Genomic DNA, 27,072 nt, shown 5'->3' with positions numbered 1-27,072 from the left:
TGTTTGAGTCTTCACCCTGAACTATTAAGGAATCCACACAAAAAGAATTTCAGTTTGCCAGAGGTGACAACACATTAATTCAGTATGGAAACTGTACTTTGTATAAATTCAGAGAACTTAGGCACCCGTTTATAGATCCAAGGAGGTCCTCAACCAACACACAAGTACCTCAGGAGGTTAGAAAGGCCCAGCCAACTGATACAGAGGGCTGGTAAGCCTCCTGAAAACTGCTCCAACCAGACCTTCCCTACATATTATAGCATTGGCTTGCACAGTTCTGTGCAGGTAAGCTGCCATTGATTGGTTCACCAGGTTGAATTAACAACAAGTCTAATTAGTTGCTAATGTTCTGGAATGTCTGCCTGGCTCCCACAGAATCTCCAAATGCTTACGTATCTTCCTTAGCAAGGATATCTTCTCCTTACAGCATGGCAGCATGATGGCTTAGTGGTTAGCACTCCAGCCTCACAGCACCCAGGGACCCAGGTTCGATTCTGCCCTCAGCAACTGTCTATGTGGGTTTCCTCCCACAGTTCAAAGATGCACAGATTAGGTGGGTTAGCTATGGGAAATGCAGGGTTATGTGGATAGGGTAGGGGGTGATCAGGCTCAGTGTGGACTCTGGGCCAAATACTCTGCTTCCACACTGTAGGAATTTTATAATTCTAAGGATAGTGCTTAAATTAAGGACTGTTTGTTCAAGAAGTCCATTATTTTCATTGACTCAGGCACCCGTGGTTCACGGTAGCAGTTTGCAATTTGAGACAGTTTTCCTGTACTTCACCTCCATATGTTACTGTACAGCATCAGGGCCATTTTATGATAAGATCGGACCATTCCTCATTTAGTACATCCACATCGATAGCTGCAAGGATGGTGGAAGTGCAGTGAGGATCTTGCAACTGCTCCTGGGTTTGCAGGCTTAATTAAAATTTATTATAGTTTTGGTACAGGTGTTATATTTCACGATAAAATACATTTGGACAAGTCCGTGAATAGGAAAGATTTGGGGGTATATAAGCCTGGAGCAGACAGGTGGGACCAGCGTAGTTTGGTGATTATGTTTGGCATGGGCTGGTTGGACTAAAGGGTCTGTTTCCATACTGTATGACTCTGTGACTCTAAGAGTGGGAGTGGGCAACCTGAGGCAGCTGGCAGGAGCAAGAACAGGAACAGGCTGCAAGGTGGCAAGAGCTGGCAGTGCAGGTCAAGGTCGAGCCCTTGAGTACAAGCCCAGCATGGCCATGTACTTACAGACTGAGGTGTTGAACTGCAAACTGTGTTTCTTTGTTTTTCCACGTTTTAGTAAGAAGGATTGTAATGTTTATCTTTTTTTACTTTGTTTTTCTGCTTTGTAGCTAATTGTTTTTGTACTTAAGATAGTACCATTATGTTGACACTTGTAAACCTCATTGTGCTCATGTGAGTACGTGACAATAAATCTTTTTCAATTCAAGGCTAGCCCATACCACGACTATCATCTCTTTAAGGGATGTAATTGAAAAAGAAGATTCTCCAGCATCGGCAGTTCCTACTATCTCATTTAAAAAGAATGTTTTTTTCTCATGCAGACATGTCAAACCTTTTCCGCAATTAACTGGTGTTTTTTAGAAATGTGTAACACCCAGTAGTGTAAAACTTCATGGAGAGGATAAACTGATGAAGCATAACCTGCTAGGTTGGAATCAGGACACATCGGCGAGTCTCCTTAACTTGGTCGTAATGAAGAGTTACCAACATTGGGGAAATGTTAGGGATTGGGATGGAAAGATTGATGTAGAGTGAATGGAGTTGTGGTTTGTGTTCAGCTGTGAGTTTGATCTCCCCAGTTGGCTTACTGTGTAAACCCAGCAAAGTGGTGACCAGTTATAGAGATAATGGGAACTGCAGATGCTGGAGAATGGTCATGGTAAGGAGTGCTACAAAAAACATAACACTTCGTGTATTGCTCACTGTTATCAGAAAGTATCTGAGTGCAGGCTCCAGCTGAGCTGAGGTTTGGGCTCCAGTTTAAGCAGAAGCAGAACAATTGCCCCCCAGTTCCCCGGCTCTGGCTGTAAACAGTGACTCCATGTGAGGCCTACTGTTCCCGGGGAAGACTGCGCGCCGGTTGCTAGGAGACGCGGCGCCGGAAGCGCCAAACATGACCCCGGAAGCGGCTCCTTGGGATAAGATGGCGGGCCGCTGGGATGCTCCAGAGCTGCCGGATTTCGACGTCTTGAAAAGAATCGCCAGGGATCAACTCATTTACTTACTGGAGCAGGTGGGAGAAAGGCTGACATCTTCCGGGGAGGGGAGGGCGTGACATGCCGGGGTGGGTGATAAGTGACACGGCTAGAGGGGAAAGGAGGGTGTGACCCCCCCGGCCGTTTGGGAGGGAGACAGGGAGACGGTGACGCCGGTAGTGTAGTGTAGTGAGAGGCGGTTTATAGCCCATACGGTAATGTTTAGCGTGTGGGGGTGGGGGGAAGAAGCGATGGAGTGACCCCTGGTGGGATGAGTTGACCGATGGATAAGAAAAACGGACGGGTTGACCCTTGGGGGAGGGGTTATTGAGTGAATGTGATCTATATGGACTTCAGTAAGGCGTTTGATAAGGTTCCTCATGGTAAGCTGGCTAGCAAGGTTAGATCGCATGGACAACAGAGAGAACTGTCCACCGACTCCCACAGCTACCTAGAATACACCTCCTCCCACCCACCCTCCTGCAAAAATTCCATCCCCTATTCCCAATTCCTCCGCCTCCGCCTCATCTGCTCCCACGACAAGACATTCCACTCCCGCACATCCCAGATGTCCAAGTTCTTTAAGGACCGCAACTTTCCCCCCACAGTGATCGAGAACGCCCTTGACCGCGTCTCCCGTATTTCCCGCAACAAATCCCTCACACCCCGCCCCCGCCACAACCGCCCCAAGAGGATCCCCCTCGTTCTCACACACCACCCCACCAACCTCCGGATACAACGCATCATCCTCCGACACTTCCGCCATCTACAATCCGACCCCACCACCCAAGACATTTTTCCATCCCCACCCCTGTCTGCTTTCCGGAGAGACCACTCTCTCCGTGACTCCCTTGTTCGCTCCACACTGCCCTCCAACCCCACCACACCCGGCACCTTCCCCTGCAACCGCAGGAAATGCTACACTTGCTCCCTCCCTCCCTCACCCCTATCCCAGGCCCCAAGATGACATTCCACATTAAGCAGAGGTTCACCTGCACATCTGCCAATGTGGTATACTGCATCCACTGTACCCGGTGTGGCTTCCTCTACATTGGGGAAACCAAGCGGAGGCTTGGGGACCGCTTTGCAGAACACCTCCACTCAGTTCGCAACAAACAACTGCACCTCCCAGTCGCAAACCATTTCCACTCCCCCTCCCATTCTTTAGATGACATGTCCATCATGGGCCTCCTGCAGTGCCACAATGATGCCACCCGAAGGTTGCAGGAACAGCAACTCATATTCTGTCTGGGAACCCTGCAGCCTAATGGTATCAATGTGGACTTCACCAGTTTCAAAATCTCCCCTTCTCCCACCGCATCCCTAAACCAGCCCAGTTCGTTCCCCTCCCCCCACTGCACCTCACAACCAGCCCAGCTCTTCCCCTCCACCCACTGCATCCCAAAACCAGTCCAACCTGTCTCCGCCTCCCTAACCTGTTCTTCCTCTCACCCATCCCTTTCTCCCACCCCAAGCCGCACCCTCATCTACCTACTAACCTCATCCCACCTCCTTGACCTGTCTGTCTTCCCTGGACTGACCTATCCCCTCCCTACCTCTCCACCTATCTTCTTTTCTCTCCATCTTCGGTCCGCCTCCCCCTCTCTCCCTATTTATTCCAGAACCCTCACCCCATCCCCCTCTCTGATGAAGGGTCTAGGCCCGAAACGTCAGCTTTTGTGCTCCTGAGATGCTGCTTGGCCTGCTGTGTTCATCCAGCCTCACATTTTATTATCTTAGAGAGAACTAGCTGTTTGGATACAGAACTGGTTCAACAGTAAAAGACAGGGGGTCGTGGTGGACGGTTGCTTTTCAGACTGGAGGCCTGTGCCCAGGGATGTGCCACAAGGATTGGTGCTGGGTCCACTGCTTATCATCACTTATATAAATGATTTGGCTGTGAACATAGAAGGTATGTTTGTAACTTTGCAGATTATGCTAAAATTGATAGGGAAGAAAGTTACCTCCGAGTACAATGGGATCTTAATCAGATGGATCAATGAGTCAAGGAGTGGCAGATGGAGTTTAATTTAGATAAATCCTGAGGTGTTGCATTTTGGAAAGGCAAATCAGGTCAGGACTTATACACTTAATGGTAACGTCCTGGGGAGTGTTGCTGAATAAAGAGACGTAGGAGTGGAGGTTCATAGTTTCTTGAAAGTGGAGTTGTAAGTAGATAGTGAAGAAGGTATTTGGTATGCTTGCCTTTGTTGGTCAGTACGTTGAGTATAGGAGTTGGGAGGTCATGTTGCGGCTGCACAGGAGATTGGTTCAGCCACTTTTGGCAAATTGTGTGCAATTCTGGTCTCCCTCATATGGGAAGGACGTTGTGAAACTTGAAAGGACTTAGAAAAGATTTACAAGGATGTTGCCTGGTTTGGAGAGTTCGAGCTATAGGGAGAGGCTGAATAGGCTGGGGCTATTTTCCCTACAGCGTTAGAGACTGAGGGGTGACCTTACAGATGTTGATAAAACCATGAGGGGCTTGGCCAGGGTAAATAGGCAAGGTCTTTCCTGCAGGGTTGGGGAGTCCAAAACTAGAGGGCATAAGTTTAAGGTGAGAGGGGAAACATATAAACGGGACCTAAGGGACAACTTTTTCATGCAGAGGGTGGTGTGTATACAGAATGAGCTGTGAGAAGTGGTGGAATCTGGTACAATTATAACTTTTTAAAAGCATCCGGATGGTATATGAATAGGAAGGGTTTGGAGGGATTATGGGCCAAATGCTGATAAATGGGACTAAATTTAAATAGGATTTCTGGTCGGCTGGGACGAGCTGGCCCAAAGGGTCTGTTTCAATGCTGTGTATCTCTATGACTGTATGAATGATAAGAGGGACAGGCGAAAGTGATGGGCCGAGTGTTCATTTCCATATTGACTCTTGGAAGGACCAATGGAGTTGACTCTGTTATGATTGGAGCATTTTTCAATACACAGAAGTGGTATTTTAAGAAAATAAAAACACAGAGCTGTGACAGTTCCTCATTTCCATTCCTTCTCCTGTTTAATGGAATTTCTGTGTTGTTAGTTACCAGGAAAGAAGGATTTGTTTATTGAAGCTGATTTGATGAGCCCTCTGGACCGCATTGCAAATGTCTCCATCCTGAAGGTCAGTTAATACTTGCTTTAAAACTGTCCCCAACCTATCCTGCTAATTCAGCACCAATATATCCTTTGTCCAAGGCCATGGTGGGCATATTCCTCTCCCCGCCCTGAAACTCTGAACACAGAGGATCACATTCAGATGCTTTGAAGAATCAGCTAAGTGAGACTGCTCTGGATCCTATTATTAACTGCCTCATTGCCTTTGTTGGGGATCTATAGAATGCAATCTCTGTGGCTGCTACACTGTCAGCTCTCTTAATTCCTTAGGGTTCCTTCTTTATCCAGTATCCAAAGACTCAAGCTCAGTTTCAACTCTATCCTATTACTCAATCTTGCAACCATTCATTGAAGCCTATTGGAAGCCTGTCCAGCTGTTAACAAGTCGTGGCTGAGCAGGCATTTCCTGGCATTGGAAATTTGGGCTAAGTCATTCCTTGCAGCTGCTGCCAAAATTTCTTAAGGCTTCGCGTACCCATTGGATGCCATTTTTGGTTGCTCGCTCAGTTTGAATCTGTCTGCGGGTTCTCTTCAACCCGTGCTGAATTTAAAACCTTTCTTCCTATCCACTGCTAATACTTTGTTCCAGCCTTTCACTCTGAAGTGCGGCACTGAGGGAGCGCATGCAGTATCGTAGAAACCATAGAAACCCTACAGTGCAGATAAAGGCTATTCGACCCATCAAGTCTGCACTGACCCTCCAAAGAGCATCCACATGCATTTCCCACTGATCCACCTAACCTTCACCTTTTTTGACAGTGGGAGGAAACTCGGGCAGCACAAGGAAAATGTGCAAACTCCACCCAGTTGCCTGAGGCTGGAATTGTACCAGTGTTGCTGCTGACTGCTGTCTTTATGAACAACAGTGTTGCGTTCTCCACCTTTGTTAAAAGCATTTTGAGTGACCTGATACATATCTAGATGTGGAATTTAGTTACAGGGCTGTGGAGCCTATATTTCAGCAAATTACTTCACATTTGAGAGTCATCTCCATCTGAAATATTAAATCTCCTTTTTATTTCTGGATTTACTCAGTGTATCCAGTTTTATTTCAATATGAATTTAGTTTATTATTGACAATTCAATGCTAGTAGAATAAAATATGCAGCAAGAAAGACTGACAATCATAATTCTGCTTGTTTTACAGCAACATGACGTAGAGAAATTGTACAAATTGGAGAATAAAATGGTTCAGGGAGTGAGTGAACAGTAAGTATGACTCTGTGGGTATGGAGGAAGGTCATTATGTGTGGAAAAAGGAAAGGTAATGAGCTTTGCTCAGCAGTGAGGCAATGGATTTTGGGCAGTTGCCAGGGGATTGGAGTCTGTGGGAGATTGCCAGTGGGGGGACAGAATCTGCAGACGATTGAAAGGGGAATGGAGTCTGTGGGACTGTGATGTAATGTGAGTAATAATGAATTTTGAATTCTAACGATTAGTGAAAGGTTCCTGAGTCAGAAATCTCACAACACAAGGTTATAGTCCTCAACAGATTTATTTGAGGCTCTGAAAGCTTGTTTTTTCAAATAAACCTGTTGGACTATAACCTGGTGTCATGTGATTTATGACCTTGTCCACCCCAGCCCAACACCAGCACCTCCACACCATGATTCCTGAGTGTTTAACTCATGTTAATTTCCTGTTTCCTTTCACAGACTGTGTTTCCTGGTCCGACCCCGGATAGCCAGTGTGAAGCATGTTGCAGGTATGAGAGCTTACATGCTGTCTTGAGTATGTGTGAGAAAGTGATTTTACACAGTGCACTGATCTTGAGTCCAGATGTGTGCTTGACCACTAGCAAGTGTATAATGGTGTTAATCCCCACAGTTTTCTTTCACAATCTGCAGGGATGCATTTGGTAATTTCCTTAGTCACTTGAGTTTAGTTGTTGTCTTCAAAAAGTCAGATCTTCAAATTTACAACATGACCACAAGGTGGTGCAGCAAATTGCCAACTGAGTGCACTACATCAACTAGCCTCCACACACATTGAGCAATATACCTGCAAAGTCATCTCTCCCTTCTGAAAGGCTGATCTTTCTTGGGAGCATTGTTATCTCACAAGTCAGCATTTACAAAAATGATTCTCAAGGTGAAATAAATAAAGACCCACATGTGAGTTTGCTCGCTGAGCTGGAAGGTTAGTTTTCAGACGTTTCGTCACCATTCTAGGTAACATCATCAGTGAGCCTCCGACGAAGTGCTGGTGTTATGTCCCACTTTCTATTTATCTGGTTAGGTTTCCTTGGGTTGGTGATGTCATTTCCTGTTCTTTGTCTCAGGCGATGGTAGATTGACTTGGAGCCAATGTGTTTGTTGATGGAGTTCCGGTTGGAATGCCAAGCTTCTAGGAATTCTCATGCTTGTCTCTGTTTGGCTTGTCCTAGGATGGACGTGTTGTCCCAATCAAAGTGGTGTCCTTCCTCATCTGTATGTAAGGATACGAGTGATAGTGGGTCATGTCGTTTTGTGGCTAGTTGATGTTCATGTATTCTGGTGGCTAGCTTCCTGCCAGTTTGTTCAATGTAGTGTTTGTCACAGTTCAAAAAGAATGGGTACCCTATGAACACAGTCTGCCGATTCCTCAGCAATAAACCCAAACAAATAGACAAAATGGGCTCAGAAACCATAACCACTCTCCCCTACATCAAAGACATTTCCGAAATGACTGCCAGACTGCTCGGACCTCTTGGCATCAGAGTAGCCCACAAACCCACCAACGCACTAAAACAGCAGCTAATGAACTTAAAAGACCCCATACAGACAACAAGCAAAACAAATGTCATCTACAAAATACCTTGCAAGAACTGTGACAAACACTACATTGGACAAACTGGCAGAAAGCTAGCCACCAGGATACATGAACATCAACCAGCCACAAAACGACATGACCCACTATCACTAGTATCCTTACATATAGATGAGGAAGGACACCACTTTGATTGGGACAACACATCCATCCTGGGACAAGCCAAACAGAGACATGCACGAGAATTCCTAGAAGCATGGCATTCCAACCGGAACGCCACCAACAAACACATTGATTTGGAGCCAATCTACCACCCCCTGAGAAAAAGAACAGGAAATGACATCACCAACGCAGGAAATGACATCACCAACCCAAGGAAACCTAACCAGATAAATAGAAAGCGGACATAACACCAGCGCTTCGTCGGAGGCTCACTGATGATGTTACCTAGAATGGTGATGAAACATCTGAAAACGAACCTTCCAGCTCAGCGAGCAAACTCACATCCAGAACCTCAACCTGAGCTACAAATCTTTTCAAAATTCACTAAAGACCCACATGACCCAGAATTACACAAAAAGCTTCAGAAAGCGCAAATTTGTTTGAAATTTGTCAGAAAGCGCAATTTGTTCCAAATTGCTTTACAATGAATTGCTTGTGCCATGTTATTATGTAGGAAATGCAACAGCCACTTTTTGCGTGTCAGGGTTCAACAAAGAAAACAAGATAATGAACTTTTTTTAAAAAAAGAACTATGGATGCTGGAAATCTGAAACAGAAACTGCTGGAGAAACTCAGCATTTGTGCAGAGAAAGCAAAGCTAACATTTAAGGTCCGGTGACCCTTCTTCAGTCAGTTTCTCCAGCAATTTCTGTTCCAGAAACAGACTGAAGAAGGGTCACTGGACCCTAAATGTTAACTTTGCTTTCTCTCCACAAATGCTGAGTTTCTCCTGCAGTTTCTGTTTTTGACTGAGATTGGTGATAATGATAAATGATTTGTTATAGGTTATGTTTGAGGAATACTGGCTAGTTTGCTTAGTGAATACTCCTGCGTACTTCAGTTAGTACCATTGAATTTTTTTTTTAGAAACTCCTGATAGGCCCCTTTGGGCCTTGATATAACTTATTTTCTTCGTTTATTGTTTCAAATGGGACAAAGAGCCTTTCTCTTCCTTCAACACTGCACCCCCCCCCCCACCTCTTCCCCTGTAATACCTGTACAATTGTGGGGATTTGCTTGTCCCTATCTTTATAGACCCTATCATGCTGTTATGAATTGCATGTATGATTCTTTCCTCCGTTTAATTCCAGAAATCGTCAATGCAGACAAAGCTGGTGGCAGGCTGCGTAAATACAAAATCATATTCACTCCTCAAAAGGTGAGACGAAGGCACAGAGTCAACCCCATGGCTTTGGCAGAGCTGTGTATGATTGGGAAATGTTCAGACCACGGAACTCCAGGCTAAATTTCAGTGTTGACTCACTAATTTCAGCACCTTTGATGACCAGGGGTAAAAACCCAACCAGATACTTGCTCGTGGACATTTTTATTGTAGCATTGGGTCCCAAATTGCTGCTTTTTGTCATGGGTTGATGCTTCAAGTTGCATTGAGTGACAGTAGTATGGCCTGTTGGTACAGCCATCCCCTAGCCTCATTTATTTTCTTATTTTTGTACAGTTGAAGATGCAAGCCATGGTTGGTAAATCTGTAGTGCTTTCACAAGATATGTACACCATGGATCTTTGCAGAGAAAGTTAGTTTGGTTCACGCTTTCTATTTTTATTTACATTCAATCAATGGGCGTCAGTGCTACTAGCTGGGCCAGCATTCGCTGTCCATCCATTAGTTACCTGAGGGTGGTTGCCATTCAACCACATTGCTGTTGGCGTGTAGTCTTATGTATGCCAGACCAGGTAAAGACAGCAGATATCCTTCCTTGAAAGACATTAGTGAACTAACTGGGTTTTTTTTTAACAACAGTCAGCTGTGGTTATGTGGTCACCTTTAGGATAGCTTCTTACTTTTGATGTGAGGTTTGGAATTCTGTGACTTATTTGCTACGGACAGTCAGCTCCTGGAATGTGGGATTGGTGATAAATACCGGCCTTACCACTGAAACCCACGTGCTGAGAATATTTCTAATGTAATGACTCTGTTAGGAATGTGAAGCTGGTATGTGGAGAGGGAAGTAAACATGTATGAGCTAAACATGCATGATCTGATAGGCACTGTATGTTTAAAAGACCACAGAGGCTCTGACTTCAGTGTGGCAGGGGATTTTACATAATTGCATGACAGGAAAGGAGGGAAAGGAACCAGATTGACACTGTTAATTAAAAATAGCATTAGCTCGGTACTGAGATATTAATTTGAAAAATCAAATCACAGAATCAGTTTGGGTAGAGATGAAGAATAATGAAAGATAAAACGTGACTTGTTGTTAGGCCCCCTAACGTGAGCTTTTGAGTTTTTACATCGTGAGCTTCTATTTTGTGTAGTGACCTTTCTGGCATTATATCAGATGCCTTCTGGACATCTGAGATTAATAACATCACTGATTTCCCATTTATCCATGGCACATTACTTCCTCAAAGAACACTAAGAAATTGATTAAACATGATTTCCCTTTCACAAAACCCTATTGACTACTGTTCCTGAGTTCAAGTTCCTATATTCCTTGGTACTGTATAATCTCGTGGTCAAAGTTGTGCAGCATGGAAACAGACTCTTTGTGCTGACTCATCTGTGACGACCAGGTTTCAAAAACTGATCTAGTCCCATTTGCTAGCATTTAGCCCATATCCCTCTAGGCCCTTCCTGTTCATGTACGCATCCAGATACAATTACAACATTTAGAAGGTATCAGCTTGTTTCCATACACACACCACCCTCTGTGTGAAAAAGTTCCACCTCTAGTTCCTTTTAAATCTTTCTCCTCTTTCTTTCAGTTCTTTATGTGTGAGACTGTGCTTGAGGAAGAGGGAATCTTCGGAGGTAAGCACTTCCTCAACCTCCTTTGTTTTAGAAGTTCTGATGTGAAGCTTGTGGGTTCAGGCTCTTTGAGATCTAAGTTGACCCTCCAGTGCAGTACTGAGGGCGTTCTTCACTATCAAAGATGCTGCTTTTTTCCCTTGGGAGATATTAAACTGTGACCTAGTTTGACTGTTCCTATGATTCTGATTTCTGAATACAAATAATGGTGCTGAAAGAAGAATGAGCATTTCATCTTTATTCAAAACCACCCAAAGAAAACTCAATAAAAAATGTATGGTTGGTAATCTCCTTGATGTTTGAGATTGTGCAACTTGCTTACCCTAAGGTTAGAAATGTATTCTTGTGTGAAATGCTTGCAGTCTTTGAGTTTTGTGATCAATTGCTGCAGAAATGCAAATATTAACATGGTTTAAAAAGCTAGCTCAAGGAGGGAAATTTTGGAAACTCCGGACCTTGGTTCAGTTAGTCCCAAAGACTATCCCCTTGAAAACAACTACATTTTCTCTGGGGTGGAAAAATAAGAAAGTGAGACAAGAAATGATATTTGCATAGCACTTTTGAAGTGTACCATATGTTGCCGTGTAGACAAATTTAGAAGCCTGTGTGCCCACAGCAGTGAGGTAAATGACCACGAATCCTCCTTGATGTTGGTTGAGATGTAAAATTTGGTTAAGTCACTGGAGAGATACTCTTCAGCTCTTTCTTCAAGAAGACCCATGGAATATTTTCTGTACATCATGCATGAAGGCAGGGCCTTGGCTTAATATTTCATGTGAAAGACATCACTTTCTTACAATGCAGGACTTTGCAATTACCAGATTGGACATAGCTGTTCAATTTCTGGAGTGAGTTTGAACCCATAACCTCCTGACCTGGGAGGAAATGATCGAAGGCTGATATTTAATCCAGCTACTGTGTAAAGTCTCCCTGTCACCTTATTCCAATGTAAATTCTTATATCCACATTTGTTGTGCAGTGTCACTTCTGGTGGCAGGTTGCGAGTACAGCATGACACGTTTACATAGTTAATTCCACAGCTAATATGGTCAAAAGTAAAATAAGTTTTGATGTTCTTCAAAATGGGAATGGTATTGCATCTGCAGGCCCAATTTATTAATAAGTTGACCACAGTTTTACTTCCCCGATGACTGCAAATTGCGTCGCTCCGTGTGTGCAACATAACAGCTTAAGTTTAAAGATTACGAAAGCCCTGGCTTAGGGGCTTGGTACTGGGAAGATGGAGAATGGGTTACAGATTACTGTGTTGATTTGTACTGTCTTTGTTTGTGCTTTGTGTTGGGCAATTTCAGATGTAACCTTTGATGAGTGGACGTTTTACCTGTTGCCTTTGGATGATGACATCATCAGCATGGAGTTGCCTGAGTTTTTCCGTGACTATTTTTTGGTAAGTGACAGGCTTTGTGCTGAGGGCCAGCCAAGTCTCTCCAACAAATACCTGCCTCGATAACAACTTGCTTTTATGTACATAGGAACGAGGAGCAGGAGTAGCCCCTGAAGCTGGCTCCATTTGATCTAATTGTAACTACAAATCTACATTCCCACTAATGCCTGATAACACTTCACCCACTTTCACCCACCTCTGCCTTAAAAATATTCAAACATTCAGCTTCCACTGCCTTTTCAGGAATGTTCTCAACACGCAGAGACAACATAATTACCTAAGATAGTAGGAACTGCCGATGCTGGAGAATCTGAGATAACACAGTGTAGAGCTGGATGAACGCAGCAGGCCAAGAAGCATCAGAGAAGCAGGAATGCTGACGTTTCAGGTTGAGACCCTTCTTCGACCCAAAACTTTAGCTTTCCTGCTCCTCTAATGCTGCTTGGCCTGCTGTGTTCATCCAGCTCTACACCGTGTTATACCAAATAATTACCTAATCTCTGTTTCAAATGAGTGACCTCTGAGTTTTAAACAGTTATCCCTAGATGTAGATTCTCCTACAAGAGAAAACATCTGATTTACATCAATCCCGTCACTGTCTCTGTGTATTTCATTCAAGTAGCCTCTTACTCATTAAACCTCAGTTGATACAAGCCTCACCTGTGCAACCTTTCCTCATAAGACAACCTGCCTATTCCAGAAATTAATGTGGTGAACCTTGTTTGCACTGATTCCAACACATTAACGTCCTTACTTCAGTAAGGAGATCAATATTGTACACAACACTCCAGATGGGTCTCACTAGTACCCTGTATAACTGAAGCATCATCTCCCTATTTTTGTAATCCAAGTTCCCTGTGCAATAATTACTTGCTGTCCCCGCTGCATACTAATATTTTACTATTCATGTTGCAGGGCACCTGGATCCTTCATCTCAGAACTCTGAAATCTCTCACTATTTAGACAATTTGCTTTTTTATTCTTCTTGTCAAAATGGGCAATGACATATTTTCCCCAAATTCGCACCTTCAGCTTCACAGATTGTCCCAAGGCACAATACAGAAATGACATCAAACAAAGTCTGACACCAAGTAGCTGACAAAAAACTTAACCATTGAGGGGATTGGGGTTTAAGTAACCACTTAAAAGAGGGAATAAGGTCTTGAAATGGTTTTGTTTTATCTGCCTGAATGTAAGGAAGTGTATGAATTAATTGGTAAAATCACTGCCACATATGCTGCAGTGACTTACAGCCTGAAACATGCCATTTGGTAAGATTTTATGTTCTGATCAGGCCTTCTCCTACCCTCCATCTCAATTTATAAGTTCTGTGTTTTTTATTCCTTCTTCCCTCGTGGTCCCTAAACTGACCTCATAAGACACTCCATTATTAAATATAACAGTTCAAGGAGCTCCTCCACATTCTGAATGCAGTGAGGGGTGGGATATTAATATCATAGTCCAAGGTTGCATTTTAAGATGGCTATTGCAACAGGAGTCCAGTACTTTATATTTGCATGTGTTTGCCCCCAGGAGGGTGACCACCGATGGATCTGTACGGTGGCAAAGGCTCTACATGTGTTGTACTCCCTGTTTGGACCTTTCATAAAGACTTACGGAATTGGCAGATGTGCAAAGGTAATGGAACATGAAATGAGAATGAATTATTAATTGGGCAATTCATCTGATCACTGCTGTGGAACCATTAGTTTGCTGATGATGAAAAGATGTGGAAAAGTGGCTGGTTAGAATTACACAAGCCTATTCATCTTTTGAACCTTGTCATTGGTGTCACTGGACTGTATTGAATTGTTACAGCCATCCGTCAGCATTCCTTTTGAAATCAAGGTTGCAGGGATGAAAGGTCACAATGTAACGGAGTTTTACCCTTCCCAGGACACATGCACAGACTCGTCAGGGTTTGAGAATTGAACCAAGACTGAAGTGCATGTCCAGATAATATGCTTTATTCCTGCACAGACTATAAAAGGTAAAGGCACTGTCACTGAGTTAAGTAGACTGTGAGACCTTCCTTTTTTTGGGATATTGGCTGTAGCTCTAACTCAGCCTTCAGGAGGGAAGGTTTCCATATAATAGTTATAAGGATTCTGTATGAATTCATTTTGAATGTGGTCTGACCACTTCCTAGTGTTCCCCGGTCCACAGTACACAGCATCTTTAATTCAGTCGCGCAGACATTTCTGAGTGTGCAAAAGGGCCAGTTTTCATATTGTTCTGAACTTTTGGCTGAGTCTTATACAGACAAAACAAAGGAGCTTTTCTCTGTATCCATGTAGTGAATTATTTACTATTGGAATAACTGATGGATCAGTGTAAAAGGAGCTTTACTACCCATCTACTTCCATGCTGTACCTGCCCTGAGAATGTTTAATGGGCACATTTGTAGAGGGAATTTCTTTCTATATCTAACCCAGTGTTGTAACAGTTCCCCCCCCAGGCCGTACACAGGCACACCCGTTCCAGTGTTCCACACACGGTCATCAGTGCAGCACCCTGCTGGTGGCATTGACTTCCCATTCCAGAATTCACTGCAATATATGGGCCTCAGAGTCCTGTACAGCCAGTTAGAAAATTAAATAGAATGCTGGATGTACCTGTCCTGGAGTGTTTAATGAGATAGTGTAGAGGGATCTTTGCTCTATTTAACCTTGTGATGTATCTGCCCTGAAGTACTTTATACTCAGCACTGTCTTTCTCCCTTTTTAATAAATGCAAAATTGCTATCAAACATACAAAAGTACTGCTTTGTTTTCTGGTCATTTGTAGAGTTACACTTTAATCTCTTCTACCCTCTGGATTAGATGACCTACGAGCTGTGGAAGGAGATGGTGGAGGATTCAGAGAATGAAATTAAACCACGTCAGGCTGGGATTGGTCGAGTTTTCTTTCTTGACAGAGGTGCGGCAATGTAACAGAAATGAGTAGTGAACATGTAGCTTTGATTGACCAATTGCTCTGGGGCAACCTGCTTAGAGCCATGTGTCTTCCTGCCGACAAAGTGGGCACTGACCTTGGCTGGGACACAATTCCTCAAGCTGCCCTCTGATTTCTTACTCAGGGACGTTGCTTGGTTACGAGGGAAGGAAGATTGTCTCCCTGTAGTAAGAAAGCATCGCAGGCGCAGCAGACTTAGTATTCAGCCATTGTTCGCGCACACAGTGGCAAAGTAGTTAGCACTGCTGCCTCACAGTCAAGTCGCCAGGTTCAAATCCAGCCTTGGATGTCTGTGTGGAGTTTGCACATTCTCCCCGTGTCTGCATGGGTTTCCTCTCGGCGCCCTACCACAGTCCAAAGTTGTGCAGGTTGGGTGGGTTGGCCATGCTAAATTGCTCATAGTGTCCAGGGATGTGCAGGCTAGGTGGGTTAGCCATGGGAAATGCAAGGTTATAGGGATAGGGTGGGTTGGATCTGCGTGGGATGCTTTTCAGAGTGTTGGTGTGGACTCAATGGGCCAATCAGCCTGCTTCCACATGGTGGAGATTATATTATAAATAGATGACACAGTGCACAGCAAGGAAACAGACTGTTTTCTCAATTGGTCTGTGTTACTGTTTGCATTCCACAAGCCACCTCTCATGTTTTTTACACCTGACGGAAGGTGCATAACCTGCTTAATTTTCTGCATGAGTTGCTGGAAAATCATCAGGACCAGGAAATGTTGCTCCTTAGGGGCACCAAGCACAGTTGTAATATTACTAGTGTTTCAGTTAAAATCATCAAACTTGGAACATTACTAATTCCCTGACTTGTAAAGCTCCTTCACACAATATCTCAGGAGTTACTATCAACCAGAAACTGAACTGGATCAGCCACATGAATACTGTGGCTTCAAGAGCAAACCAAAAGCTGGGAATTCTGCAATGAGCAAGTCGCCTCCTGACTCTTCAATGGGTGTCTCCCTTTTACAAGAGACAAGTCAGGATGACTCCTTCCTTCTTGCCTAGATGAGTGAACCTCTGACAGTTCTCAACAAGCTCATCCAAAACAAAGCCATCTGCTTGAATGGCAGCCCACCTTCAACATTCAAACCAACCGTAGTGGCAGTAGTGTGTGCCATTTACAAAAGGCAGAGCAACAACTTGCCAACACTTCCTTACAAACTTGCTGCACCACTCATTCTGAAGAAGGGTCACCCAACCCAAAATGTTAACTTTTCTCTGCACAGGTGCTGCCGCACCTGAGTTTTTCCAACAGTTTAGTTTTTTGTTTCACTCTCCCAATTCACTAGAACAAGAGCAGCAGATGCATAGGGACACCACCACTACCCTGCAAGTTTCTTTTCAAGCTACACATCATACTGTCTTAGAACTATATCGCTGTCCCCTTCCCATCATTGGTTAAAAATCCTGGAACTTCCTTCATCTCAGCACTGAGTGTGTATCTGCACCCTGTGGTCTGCAGTGGTTCAAGAAAGGTTGCTAACCATCATTCTCAAGGGATTTGCAGATGGGCAACAAGGCTGGTCTGGCCAGTGACCCCCAATTCCCACAAAAATAATCAGTAGCGAGCATTTTTACCTGCTGAACCAGAATTAATACAGCTCCTGGGGTAGGCCTACCTGTAAATGTGTTGTGTATCAGTAAACCATGCTGTGCCTTGAATTTGAACCCATTTGCTTTTGTTTGCAGATGTGGATTATGTGACTCCTATGTGTTCTCAAGTTGTGTATGAAGGACTTGTGGATGATGTGTTCAGAATAAAATGTGGTGAGTGAGTCTCCACTTTGTTGCATTAATTGATGGTGTGTAAACAGTAAATGTCCTTTAGAATTGACTAGAGCTGATGACAGGCAGAATGGGAGTGGGTAGGTAGACAGTGGGATGTGTGTGAGCCATGTGCAGCCTTTTGCATCATCTTAAGAAGGTAACTGTGGTTTAATGCCTCACCAGAAAGGCTCTGACAGTGCAGCACTCCCTCATTGCAGTCCAATGGGTATTGCTATAAAAACAGTGTGTGTGGAAACTCGGAGATAATGGGAACTGCAGATGCTGGAGAATCCAAGACAACAAAATGTGAGGCTGGATGAACACAGCAGGCCAAGCAGCATCTCAGGAGCACAAAAGCTGACGTTTCGGGCCTAGACCCTTCATCAGAGAGGGGGATGGGGTGAGGGTTCTGGAACAAATAGGGAGAGAGGGGGAGGCGGACCGAAGATGGAGAGAAAAGAAGATAGGTGGAGAGAGTATAGGTGGGGAGGTAGGGAGGGGATAGGTCAGTCCAGGGAAGACGGACAGGTCAAGGAGGTGGGATGAGGTTAGTAGGTAGCTGGGGGTGCGGCTTGGGGTGGGAGGAAGGGATGGGTGAGAGGAAGAATAGGTTAGGGAGGCAGAGACAGGTTGGACTGGTTTTGGGATGCAGTGGGGGAGGGGACGAACTGGGCTGGTTTAGGGATGCAGTTGGGGAAGGGGAGATTTTGAAACTGGTGAAGTCCACATTGATACCATTAGGCTGCAGGGTTCCCAGGCGGAATATGAGTTGCTGTTCCTGCAACCTTCGGGTGGCATCATTGTGGCAGTGCAGGAGGCCCATGATGGACATGTCATCTAAAGAATGGGAGGGGGAGTGGAAATGGTTTGCGACTGGGAGGTGCAATAGTTTGTTGCGAACTGAGCGGAGGTGTTCTGCAAAGCGGTCTCCAAGCCTCCGCTTGGTTTCCCCAATGTAGAAGAAGCCACACCGGATACAGTGGATGCAGTATACCACTTTGGCAGATGTGCAGGTGAACCGCTGCTTAATGTGGAATGTCATCTTGGGGCCTGGGATAGGGGTGAGGTGGGGGCAAGTGTAGCATTTCCTGCGGTTGCAGGGGAAGGTGCTGGGTGTGGTGGGGTTGGAGGGCAGTGTGGAGCGAACAAGGGAGTCACGGAGAGAGTGGTCTCTCCGGAAAGCAGACAGGGGTGGGGCTGGAAAAAATGTCTTGGGTTGTGGGGTCGGATTGTAGATGGCAGAAGTGTCGGAGGATGATGCGTTGTATCCGGAGGTTGGTGGGGTGGTGTGTGAGAACGAGGGGGATCCTCTTTGGGCGGTTGTGGCGGGGGCGGGGTGTGAGGGACGTGTTGCGGGAGACGCTGTCGAGGGCGTTCTCGATCACTGTGGGGGGAAAGTTGCGGTCCTTGAAGAATTTGGACATCTGGGATGTGCGGGAGTGGAATGTCTTGTCGTGGGAGCGGATGCAGCGGAGGCGGAGGAATTGGGAATAGGGGATGGAATTTTTGCAGGAGGGTGGGTGGGAGGAGGTGTATTCTAGGTAGCCGTGGGAGTCGGTGGGCTTGAAATGGACATCAGTTACAAGCTGGTTGCCTGAGATGGAGACTGAGACTGTGTAGAAACTCAGTAGGTCTCGCATCATCTGTGGAGAGAGGAACAGTGTGAATGTTACAAGTTCGATGTGTCTGTTCTCTGAAACTGATGAGAAATTGAAGTGTGATAACAAGGTGTAGAGTTGGATGAACACAGCAGGCCAAGCAGCATAGAGGAGCAGGAAGGGCTGCTGTTTCGGGCCTAGACGCTTCTACTGTCTCAGAAATTGAAGTGTGATGGATTTTCAGAAAAGAGGATGATCGTTGGAAAAGAAGGAATATTGTGTGCTCAAATGTCCATTTTGGGGCTTGGACCTACGAGATTTGACTTATTTCAGAATGCTACACACTGAACCACTATGGTTGAACGTGCTGTTGACACTGTTGTCGTGATTATTGAAACACATATGATTCTGTGGGAACTTAGAGAGAATATTAGCATGACATTTCCACTTGTGGTAGAGATTGGAACTAGAGGGTACATTTTAGGTACAGCAAGATTTGTTCCAACTGGCATCTTATGGCGAGTTTTGAGAAGATTTGTAGCTCAGGTTGAGGTCCTGGATGTGAGTTTGCTCGCTGAGCTGGAAGATTAGTTTTCAGACGTTTCGTCACCATACTAGGTAACATCATCAGTGAGCCTCTGACGAAGCGCTGGTGTTATGTCCCGATTTCTATTTCTCTGGTTAGGTTACCAACGCAGGAACTGACATCACCAACCCAAGGAAATCTAACCAGATAAATAGAAAGCAGGACATAACACCAGCGCTTCACCGGAGGCTCACTGATGATGTTACCTAGAATGGTGACGAAACGTCTGCAAACTAACCTTCCAGCTCCGCGAGCAAACTCACATCCAGGCATCTTATGAACCAGCTCTCTGAATAAATCGGAAAAAATGATTTACTTCAAATACCAGAAGTTTACGGTATTGTCACCATCTCTGCGATGTGCGAGTGAGAAGGCTGCGTAAGATCGTGATCAAAGAACCCAATGAACAGGATCAGTGAGTGGCAGCAACGATGTAAGGTGAAATAGAATCCCAAAATCAAAGCTGAAAAGCAACCATTTTATTCAGAATTTAAGCATGCATTAACAATCTGACATTTGATTGTCAAGCAGTAGATTTTGTACAAAACCTGTTTTGCAGGATATCGGAGTTGGTTTAAACGTGCTAAATATTACCGGTTATTGTTGAGTGTTAACGGTTATTTTAATGACATTAGAATGTCTCTCTGGTTTGACTGCATAATTCAAAAGGTGTAGTTTTGTCTTGTTTTGGTCTTTATTCTTGTTATATTAGTCTTGTCATTTTCTAGGTTAGAATTTAAAGTTAGAAAAAACATCTGATGTTTTTTAGATAAAAGCCTGAGTTCCCGGAGGTTTTGATTGTGTGTGGTCTTTATTACTGTTGCTTGTTTAGTTAGTTTTATGGTTGAGTCCATCTGTGGGTTCTATTTATTATCATTCATTCGTTCGTTCGTTTGGTTTCATGGTCACACCTGTTGCTGTAGTGCTGTCAGTTTCATTCATTCAAGATCGTGTGGGTCTGGACATGGTGCCATTAGTTTCATTAGGTTAAAGGTTGTTTACATGCAATGCATAGCATTTGTTAGTTTTATTAGTGGGGTAAAGTTTTATATACATGTTGAATAAAAACTTGGGTCAAGAACCTGGTTACATAATATACAGGAAAAGTCTGCAGGGAAGTAACTTTAAAAGGATGAGGGCTATCCAATTATCACCTAAGACTGATACTTGGAGCTACTCTAGTTGGAGGGCGAAAATAAACGACTTGGTAATAGCAGCTATTCAGTTGGATTTTAATATCAAATAACTCTGTTTTTGATGTAGGTGTGCAAAAAGGTTCCATCCTGTACTGTCTGTGCAGTTTTGTTAGTCGTCACGCCTGATTGCACCTTTGAATGTAATGTCCACCTTGTGTAAATGGAGTTGCTTACATAGCACGTTATGGATGTGTGCACTTTCAAGTGGGGTATAGCCACAAATTGAAGTGGTTGTAACCTGATACAGTAGCAAGCCCCTGAATTAGTTTGCATGGGGACTAGCGAGTACATGGAAATCTGCAGTTAGTATTATAAACACGAACTAATGGATTAATCGACATGATTTATGGAGTTATATTAAAAGTTGTTAACACCTTTGAACTCTGACATATCAGCTATGTGCCATTAAGTTTTATTTAAGAAAAAGTTGCATTATTATTTAAGTGAATTATGCAGCAAATAAAGTCTGATAGTAATATATGCACTCCCTGCATTACTTTTCTATTACGTGGTGTGTATTTTTACAGTATGGATCTCTTGATCAACTGGAATATTTGATCAGCAGGCACACTCCTGGTTCCATTGCTGCCAGTTAATAAAATATTTGCTGTATTAAAAATCTCCCTTTTAAAATTGAGCTGAGAATTCTTTTCACTGAAGGTTATTAGAGTGTAGAACTCCATTCTCATTAAAGCACTGGAGGCTGGATAATTGATTTTATTCAAGCCAGAGGTCAGCAGATGTTTGGTAGACAAGGGAATCAAGGGTTATGTGGGACAGACACGATGGAGGAGTTGGGACAACAGTCAGATCTTTCATAAAGCAAAACTGCAAATGCTGGAAATGCTAATGAAACAAAAGCAGAAATTGCTGGAGAAACTCGGATCTTGCAGGACCTGTGGAGAAAAGGAGTTAATGTTTCAACTCTGAAGAAGGGTCACTGACTTGAAACATCATCTCTTTCTCTTTGCAGATGCTGCCAGATCTGCTGAGTTTCACCAGCAATTTCTGTAAGAACTGCCATGACCTTATTGAGTGATGAAGCAGGATTGAAGAGCGAAGTGTACTGACCCTGCTGCTAAGTCACGCCACACAAGATGAAGAATGATCATTCAGATAGCATACTAGGACTCTGCTGATTTGTGGAAAGCCGTATCATAGCCCAAAGTGGTTTTTCTGGAGTGCAGGAGTAAGGAAGATTGTGTGACTGAAGGTAATTGGTTAGAGTGAGACTATCAGGCCTTTTAATTGTTCAGTCATCATCCTTGATGCAGTTCCTCACTTTGACAGGACTGGCATGCTTCTTTGGAAAACTAACTGTGGGATCTGGTAAATTTCAGGAAGTGTGGACTTTGGCTCAGAAGTAACTTCGTCGAATAAAAGTGTCAAAGTGTTGCTGAACTCTCAGGATAAGGTGAGTGTAAAAGAAAGAGGACTCTTACAATAGTGAAAGAAATTCTCCAATCAAACTAACACCATCTCTACAGTTTCTATAGCCAGAGACTTTTCCCCAGGGCAGGATTGACTGCCACGAGGGGTCATAGTTTTAAGGTGTTAGGAGGAAGGTATAAAGGAGACATGAGAGGGAGGTTCTTCACCCAGGGAGTTGTGAGCACATGGAATAGTTTACCAGTGGTAGTCGTGGAAGCGGAGTCATTAGTGACATTTAAGCGACTGCTGAACATGCACATGGACAGCAGTGAATTGAGGGGCATGTAGGTTAGGCTATTTTAATTTTGGATTAGGATTATTCCACGGCACAACATCGTGGGCCGAAGTGCTGTACTTTTCTATGTTCTATGTTCATTTACCATTTGTCTACTATCTGAGCTGCTTTACTCCATATTAAACCAGAAGTTTTATTGTTTTGTAATATTGCAAAAAAACTGTAATCTTCTCATTTCCCAGATTCTTCCTTCACAGTTTACAAATGTGGCAAGCTGCACCTTGCATATTTGTAATGATTTCCCACTGTTAGTTTGTGCTGATGTTTAGCAATGGCTAATGTTAGTGCTGTTGCCTTGTGGGTACAGATCCTAAATAACTCCTCCAGCTTGTATCAGAAACTTGTAGCCCATGAGATGGCGTGGAGAGGATTTGATGGACTAGGGGTATCGTCACTAGATTATTAATCCAGAGATCCAGGTCGTGTTCTGAGGACCTGGGTTCGAAGTTCGAATCCTGCAGATGGTGGAGATTTGATTTGATTTTAAAATAAGTCTAGAATTAAGAGTCTAATGATGGAATCCCTGTTGATTGTTAGGAAAAAAAACTCCGATGGGCAATAAATTCTGTCCCTTGAATGAATAAAAAATCAAGTGTACACCTGAGCAGTTGCACAGGCTATTCACAATGGAGGATTTGAGATATAAAAATAGATTGGCGCGTAAGAGGTTGGGGCGTGGACTTACGGAGGTTTATAAAATCATGAGAGGCATAGATAAGGTGAATAGCAAGGGTCTTTTCCCTAAGGTGGGTAAGTTCAAAACTAGGTTGCATATTTTTATGGTGGGGGGGGAGTTTTGTTTCACACATGGAGTGATTTGTGTGTGGAATGAACTGCTAGAGGAATTGATGGATGCAGGTACAGTTACAGCATTTAAAAGTCATTTGGATATGTATGTGAATAGGAAAGGTTTGGAGAGATATGGGCTAAACACAGGCAGGTGGGATTAGTTTAGTTTGGGGACATGGTCTGCGTGGACTATTTGGACTGAAGGATCTGTTTCCATGCTGTAAGACTCTAGTCTCTGTGAAAGTATTGCTGCAGCTAGTAGTTTGAAGCAAAAATGGAAAATATTTGAAATACTTATCGACATATGCTAGCGGCATCCATGGGGAGAGAAACAAGTCCGTCAATTAATGAACGAAGTAATTCCAGCCAATGGAACGAACGGTATGAAAGCTGAAAGAGCACCACTGAACGTTGAACCCACAAGCAAATCCCCAGGCAATAATTTTCACATTTTGAACTGATGCTGAGCACATTCATGCTAATTTTAAGACATTTGGTAGGTTGTTTAATTAATATAATGTGTATTAATTATAGGACTGGTTTGGAAAAGGGCTGTCGACTGTTGGAACAAGTTGCCAACTGTTTTTTGTCAGTTGAGCTAAACACATTCTCTGTGGCTGCGATCACTGTGTGTAAATGGGAGATGGGGTATTCGGGTGATGCTCTTGCCCAGTCACACTCTTCTCAGAGAGCAAATATCTGTGCATTTATCTCTTCCAGAAGATTGCCTGAGGCTGAGGGATTGTGAGGAATAGGTTTAGATGGGCCAGTCCTTTGGGTGTGATGATGTTTTGCTGTTAGTTGTTTTTGCAGGTTTGTATTGACACAAGCAATGCAGTGACACTCAAAGTAGCAATCCCTAGATAAGTTGAAATATCCAAAGAGTGATTGAATTGAATCTTTAATTGTACAGGTCTATGGATTGTTTATACTTTTTGATGCTAAAATCCATTCCTTTTTGATGTCATCTTTCCATTATTTTTTATTACTTCTCTCTCTTCAGGCACTCACTAAATTAACTCGTGTACTCATTTATATTTCCAGCTTCAGTAACCTCTGACAAATTACTCATTAACTCTATTACCCCTCGGTTACCCTAAGATTGGGGTTCAGTAGCCAAGTGAGCTGAGTTGTCTGTCCCTATTCGTGTGTTTTAACTCTTGGAGGTAAATTGTTTGTCCTTTGTTTATATGTTGCTACTTTTACAGGTTTTCAAAGAGATTCGAAATGAGCATTTCTCCAATGTATTCAGTTTCTTAAGTCAAAAAGCAAGAAGGCTTCAGACACAATATGATGTGAGTATCAATGAAAGATAGCTCTTAACTGAAAGTAATACTATTCTGTGCAATGCACCTCTCACCTTTTGAGTAATTTTGTAGAGATTACAATTAGTAGTGTCCCTGCTAAATTATTTTAACTAAACACGTGAGTTAACACCTCCATGAAGAGTACATTGTGTTTACATGGGTGCGTTGCCTTTCATCAGATCAAATGATCTAGATGCCAAGCTGATTGGCTCAAGTAGCACTATCCCGTCAGTGATGCAGACTTACTGTCTGGTGATTCTTATGAACACACATTCAAGGAACAAGGGTAGGCTATTCATCCCTTCAAGTCTGCTTTACCATTCAATAAGATTGTGGCTGATCTAGTTTTAACCTCAACCCTACATTCCTGCATATCCCTAATCACCTTTCATCCCCTTGGTCATCAAGAATCTATCTACCTCTGCTTTTAAAAATATGTAAAGATTCTGCATGTTGCCTTCACAGGAAAGGAATTCCAAGACACTCAACCTTCTGAAAGATAAAGCAAATGTTTCCTCATCTGTCTTAAATGAGCGAGCCCTTATTTTTAAGCTATGACTTCTCAGTTCTAGATTCTTGCACAAGAGGCAATATCCTTCTGACATCCACCCGGTCAAGTCCCCTCAGGATCTTACATGTATCAGCCCAGTCATCGCTGACTCTTTAAAAACTCCAGGTGATACAGGCCCAGCCTGCATATCCTTTCCTGATAAGGCAATCTGCTCATTCCAGGTATTAGTCCTATAAAACCTCTCTGAACCACTTTCAACACATTAATGTCCTTCCATAAGTACATTGACCAGTGTACTCGGATGTGGTCTCACTAGTGTCCTGTATAATCTCTCTTCTTGAAATCAATTCCTCCGCAATAAAACACAGCATTCTGTTAGCTTTCCTGATTACTTGCCTTACTTGCAAACTAACTTTCTGTGATTCATGCACTTGCTAAGAGTCTGTTTTTTGAGGACAAAGTTGAGCTCAGCAATAATACCACTCAAAGTTCCAAACTCACTGACACATGGTGTTCAGGTTCACTCTTAAGAAGGGTCGATTTGTCTGCAGATCAGGAAGGCAGCTCCCCACCACCATCTTAAACGCAATTACAAATGGCAATAAAAGCTTCCCACACTGGTAATGCCGACATCCTGTTAACAATAGAGAGGTACCCATGGGTTGCTACTACAAAACTGCACCCCACAACAACTTTCATTTATCTAATGCCTCAACATATTTATTTCCCCCTGCCCCAGATATATCAGTGTTATAAAATATAATTTGACACTGAGATATTAGAGTAGGAATAGGGTGCACAGTGGCAAGTTTCAAGGAGCATCTTAAAGGTGAGAAACAGTTGAAAGAAGCAGGAAACTCTGCATCCACTGTCGATGAATGAGCACGGGAGTTGATCAGTGAATGGATCTTGGTGTGAGTTACCGCAGCAAGATTACACATTTTCAGGGGCGGAGCAGAAAAAATTGGCAAGAATAAGTGGCTAATTTCATTGTAAGTATTACAGATCTGTCTGTGAGTGACTCATTTCACAATTGCATGCAGAAACGCCAAGGGATGGACATTAAACAGATGAAGGATTTTGTATCTCAGGAATTAAAGAGCTTAAAGCAGGAGCATCGACTACTAAGTCTTCGTAAGTACCTGAGAGACTTGCCTAGAATTACATGCAAAGCGCATTGCTGCAGGTGATCAACTGTTGGTGGCATTAACACATCTGAGTCAGAACATTGTGGGCTACTGGAGTACTAAATTAGGATTGAAGCTCCATTAATTTTTTGAGGAAATGCTGCATCATCAGAGAAGAGGCATTAAACTCTGTTTACGAAGCCCCAGCTGCTCTATTTGGACTCTCTTTGGACCCTATTTGGACCAAAGGGAGTTTCAGCAGCTTCTTAAACATTTCTATTTATGTGACCTTGGTGTGCCCAAAATGGCTGCCCTGATTCCCACATGGTAATAGTCGCCAAGTTTCAAAGTGACTTGCATTTAAAGCATTTGGGGATGCTGAGAGACATGATAAAACACTGGTCCACGCTTTCCAAAGGCTGGATAATCATTTCAGCAGCATAGATTGGAGCTGCAGAATTCCTGATGTAGCAGCCTCTGAGGGAGTTGCCTGGAAAATTGATTCCGATGGGCATGTTCCATATCTAGAACCATGTAAGAGTACAGTTAAAATCAGCAAATTCAGAGTGTTAAAACAAAAACGTAGCCTAACTCTTCATGTGTAGAGTCAAAAGACACTCTATCCACCCCAAGTACATGACCACTGCATACCCCTGACCCCCCCCCCCCCCCCCCCCCCCCCGCCAAGCATGGAGACGCAAACAGACACACATGCAGAGACACTCTATCACTCTTTCTTTCTGTCTCTTTCCCCACTATTCCCGACCTCCCCCTTCACCCCCTCTCTCCCTCTGCCCCTGCCATTTCTCCATCCTTCCCTCTATCCCATCCTGTCTCCACCCACTCTTTCTCTTCCCTGTCTCGCCCCTGCCTCCCTCCCTCCACTCTCACCCTTCCTCTTCCCTGTCTCCTCCCGATCTTTCCATCTCAGGGTGTCTCTCTGTCCCCACCCCACCTCTTCTCTTTCATGTCCCCCCTCTTTCCTCACTCATTCCAATGTCCCTTTGGCCTCTTTCCCCTCCCATCC

At 43.7% G+C, this 27,072-nt stretch overlaps 1 protein-coding gene across 2 annotated transcripts in view; it reads left to right on the top strand.

Annotated features, from left to right (window-relative positions):
- Positions 1-2,131: 2,131 nt before the first annotated feature.
- vps33b (VPS33B late endosome and lysosome associated) overlaps positions 2,132-27,072 on the top strand; it is a 38,953-nt gene continuing 14,012 nt past the window's right edge. For both annotated transcript variants that reach the window (XR_007246469.1, XM_048520656.1), the window contains exons 1-13: positions 2,132-2,263; positions 5,257-5,337; positions 6,478-6,539; positions 6,986-7,035; positions 9,392-9,459; positions 11,031-11,076; positions 12,387-12,481; positions 14,012-14,116; positions 15,301-15,397; positions 17,128-17,205; positions 21,926-21,999; positions 24,309-24,395; positions 25,962-26,052. Coding sequence is in view for 1 of the 2 variants with exons in the window: in XM_048520656.1 (XP_048376613.1) it covers positions 2,144-2,263; positions 5,257-5,337; positions 6,478-6,539; positions 6,986-7,035; positions 9,392-9,459; positions 11,031-11,076; positions 12,387-12,481; positions 14,012-14,116; positions 15,301-15,397; positions 17,128-17,205; positions 21,926-21,999; positions 24,309-24,395; positions 25,962-26,052 (1,054 nt within the window). In the remaining variant the exon portion in view is untranslated. The remainder of the gene's footprint in view (positions 2,264-5,256; positions 5,338-6,477; positions 6,540-6,985; positions 7,036-9,391; positions 9,460-11,030; positions 11,077-12,386; positions 12,482-14,011; positions 14,117-15,300; positions 15,398-17,127; positions 17,206-21,925; positions 22,000-24,308; positions 24,396-25,961; positions 26,053-27,072) is intronic.

This window comes from Stegostoma tigrinum, chromosome 36 (genome assembly GCF_030684315.1).
Source record: "Stegostoma tigrinum isolate sSteTig4 chromosome 36, sSteTig4.hap1, whole genome shotgun sequence".
In the NCBI taxonomy this organism is placed as follows: domain Eukaryota; kingdom Metazoa; phylum Chordata; class Chondrichthyes; order Orectolobiformes; family Stegostomatidae; genus Stegostoma; species Stegostoma tigrinum.
The sequence above is the reverse complement of the archived record's forward strand: the minus strand, read 5'-3'. Positions and strand labels throughout refer to the sequence as shown.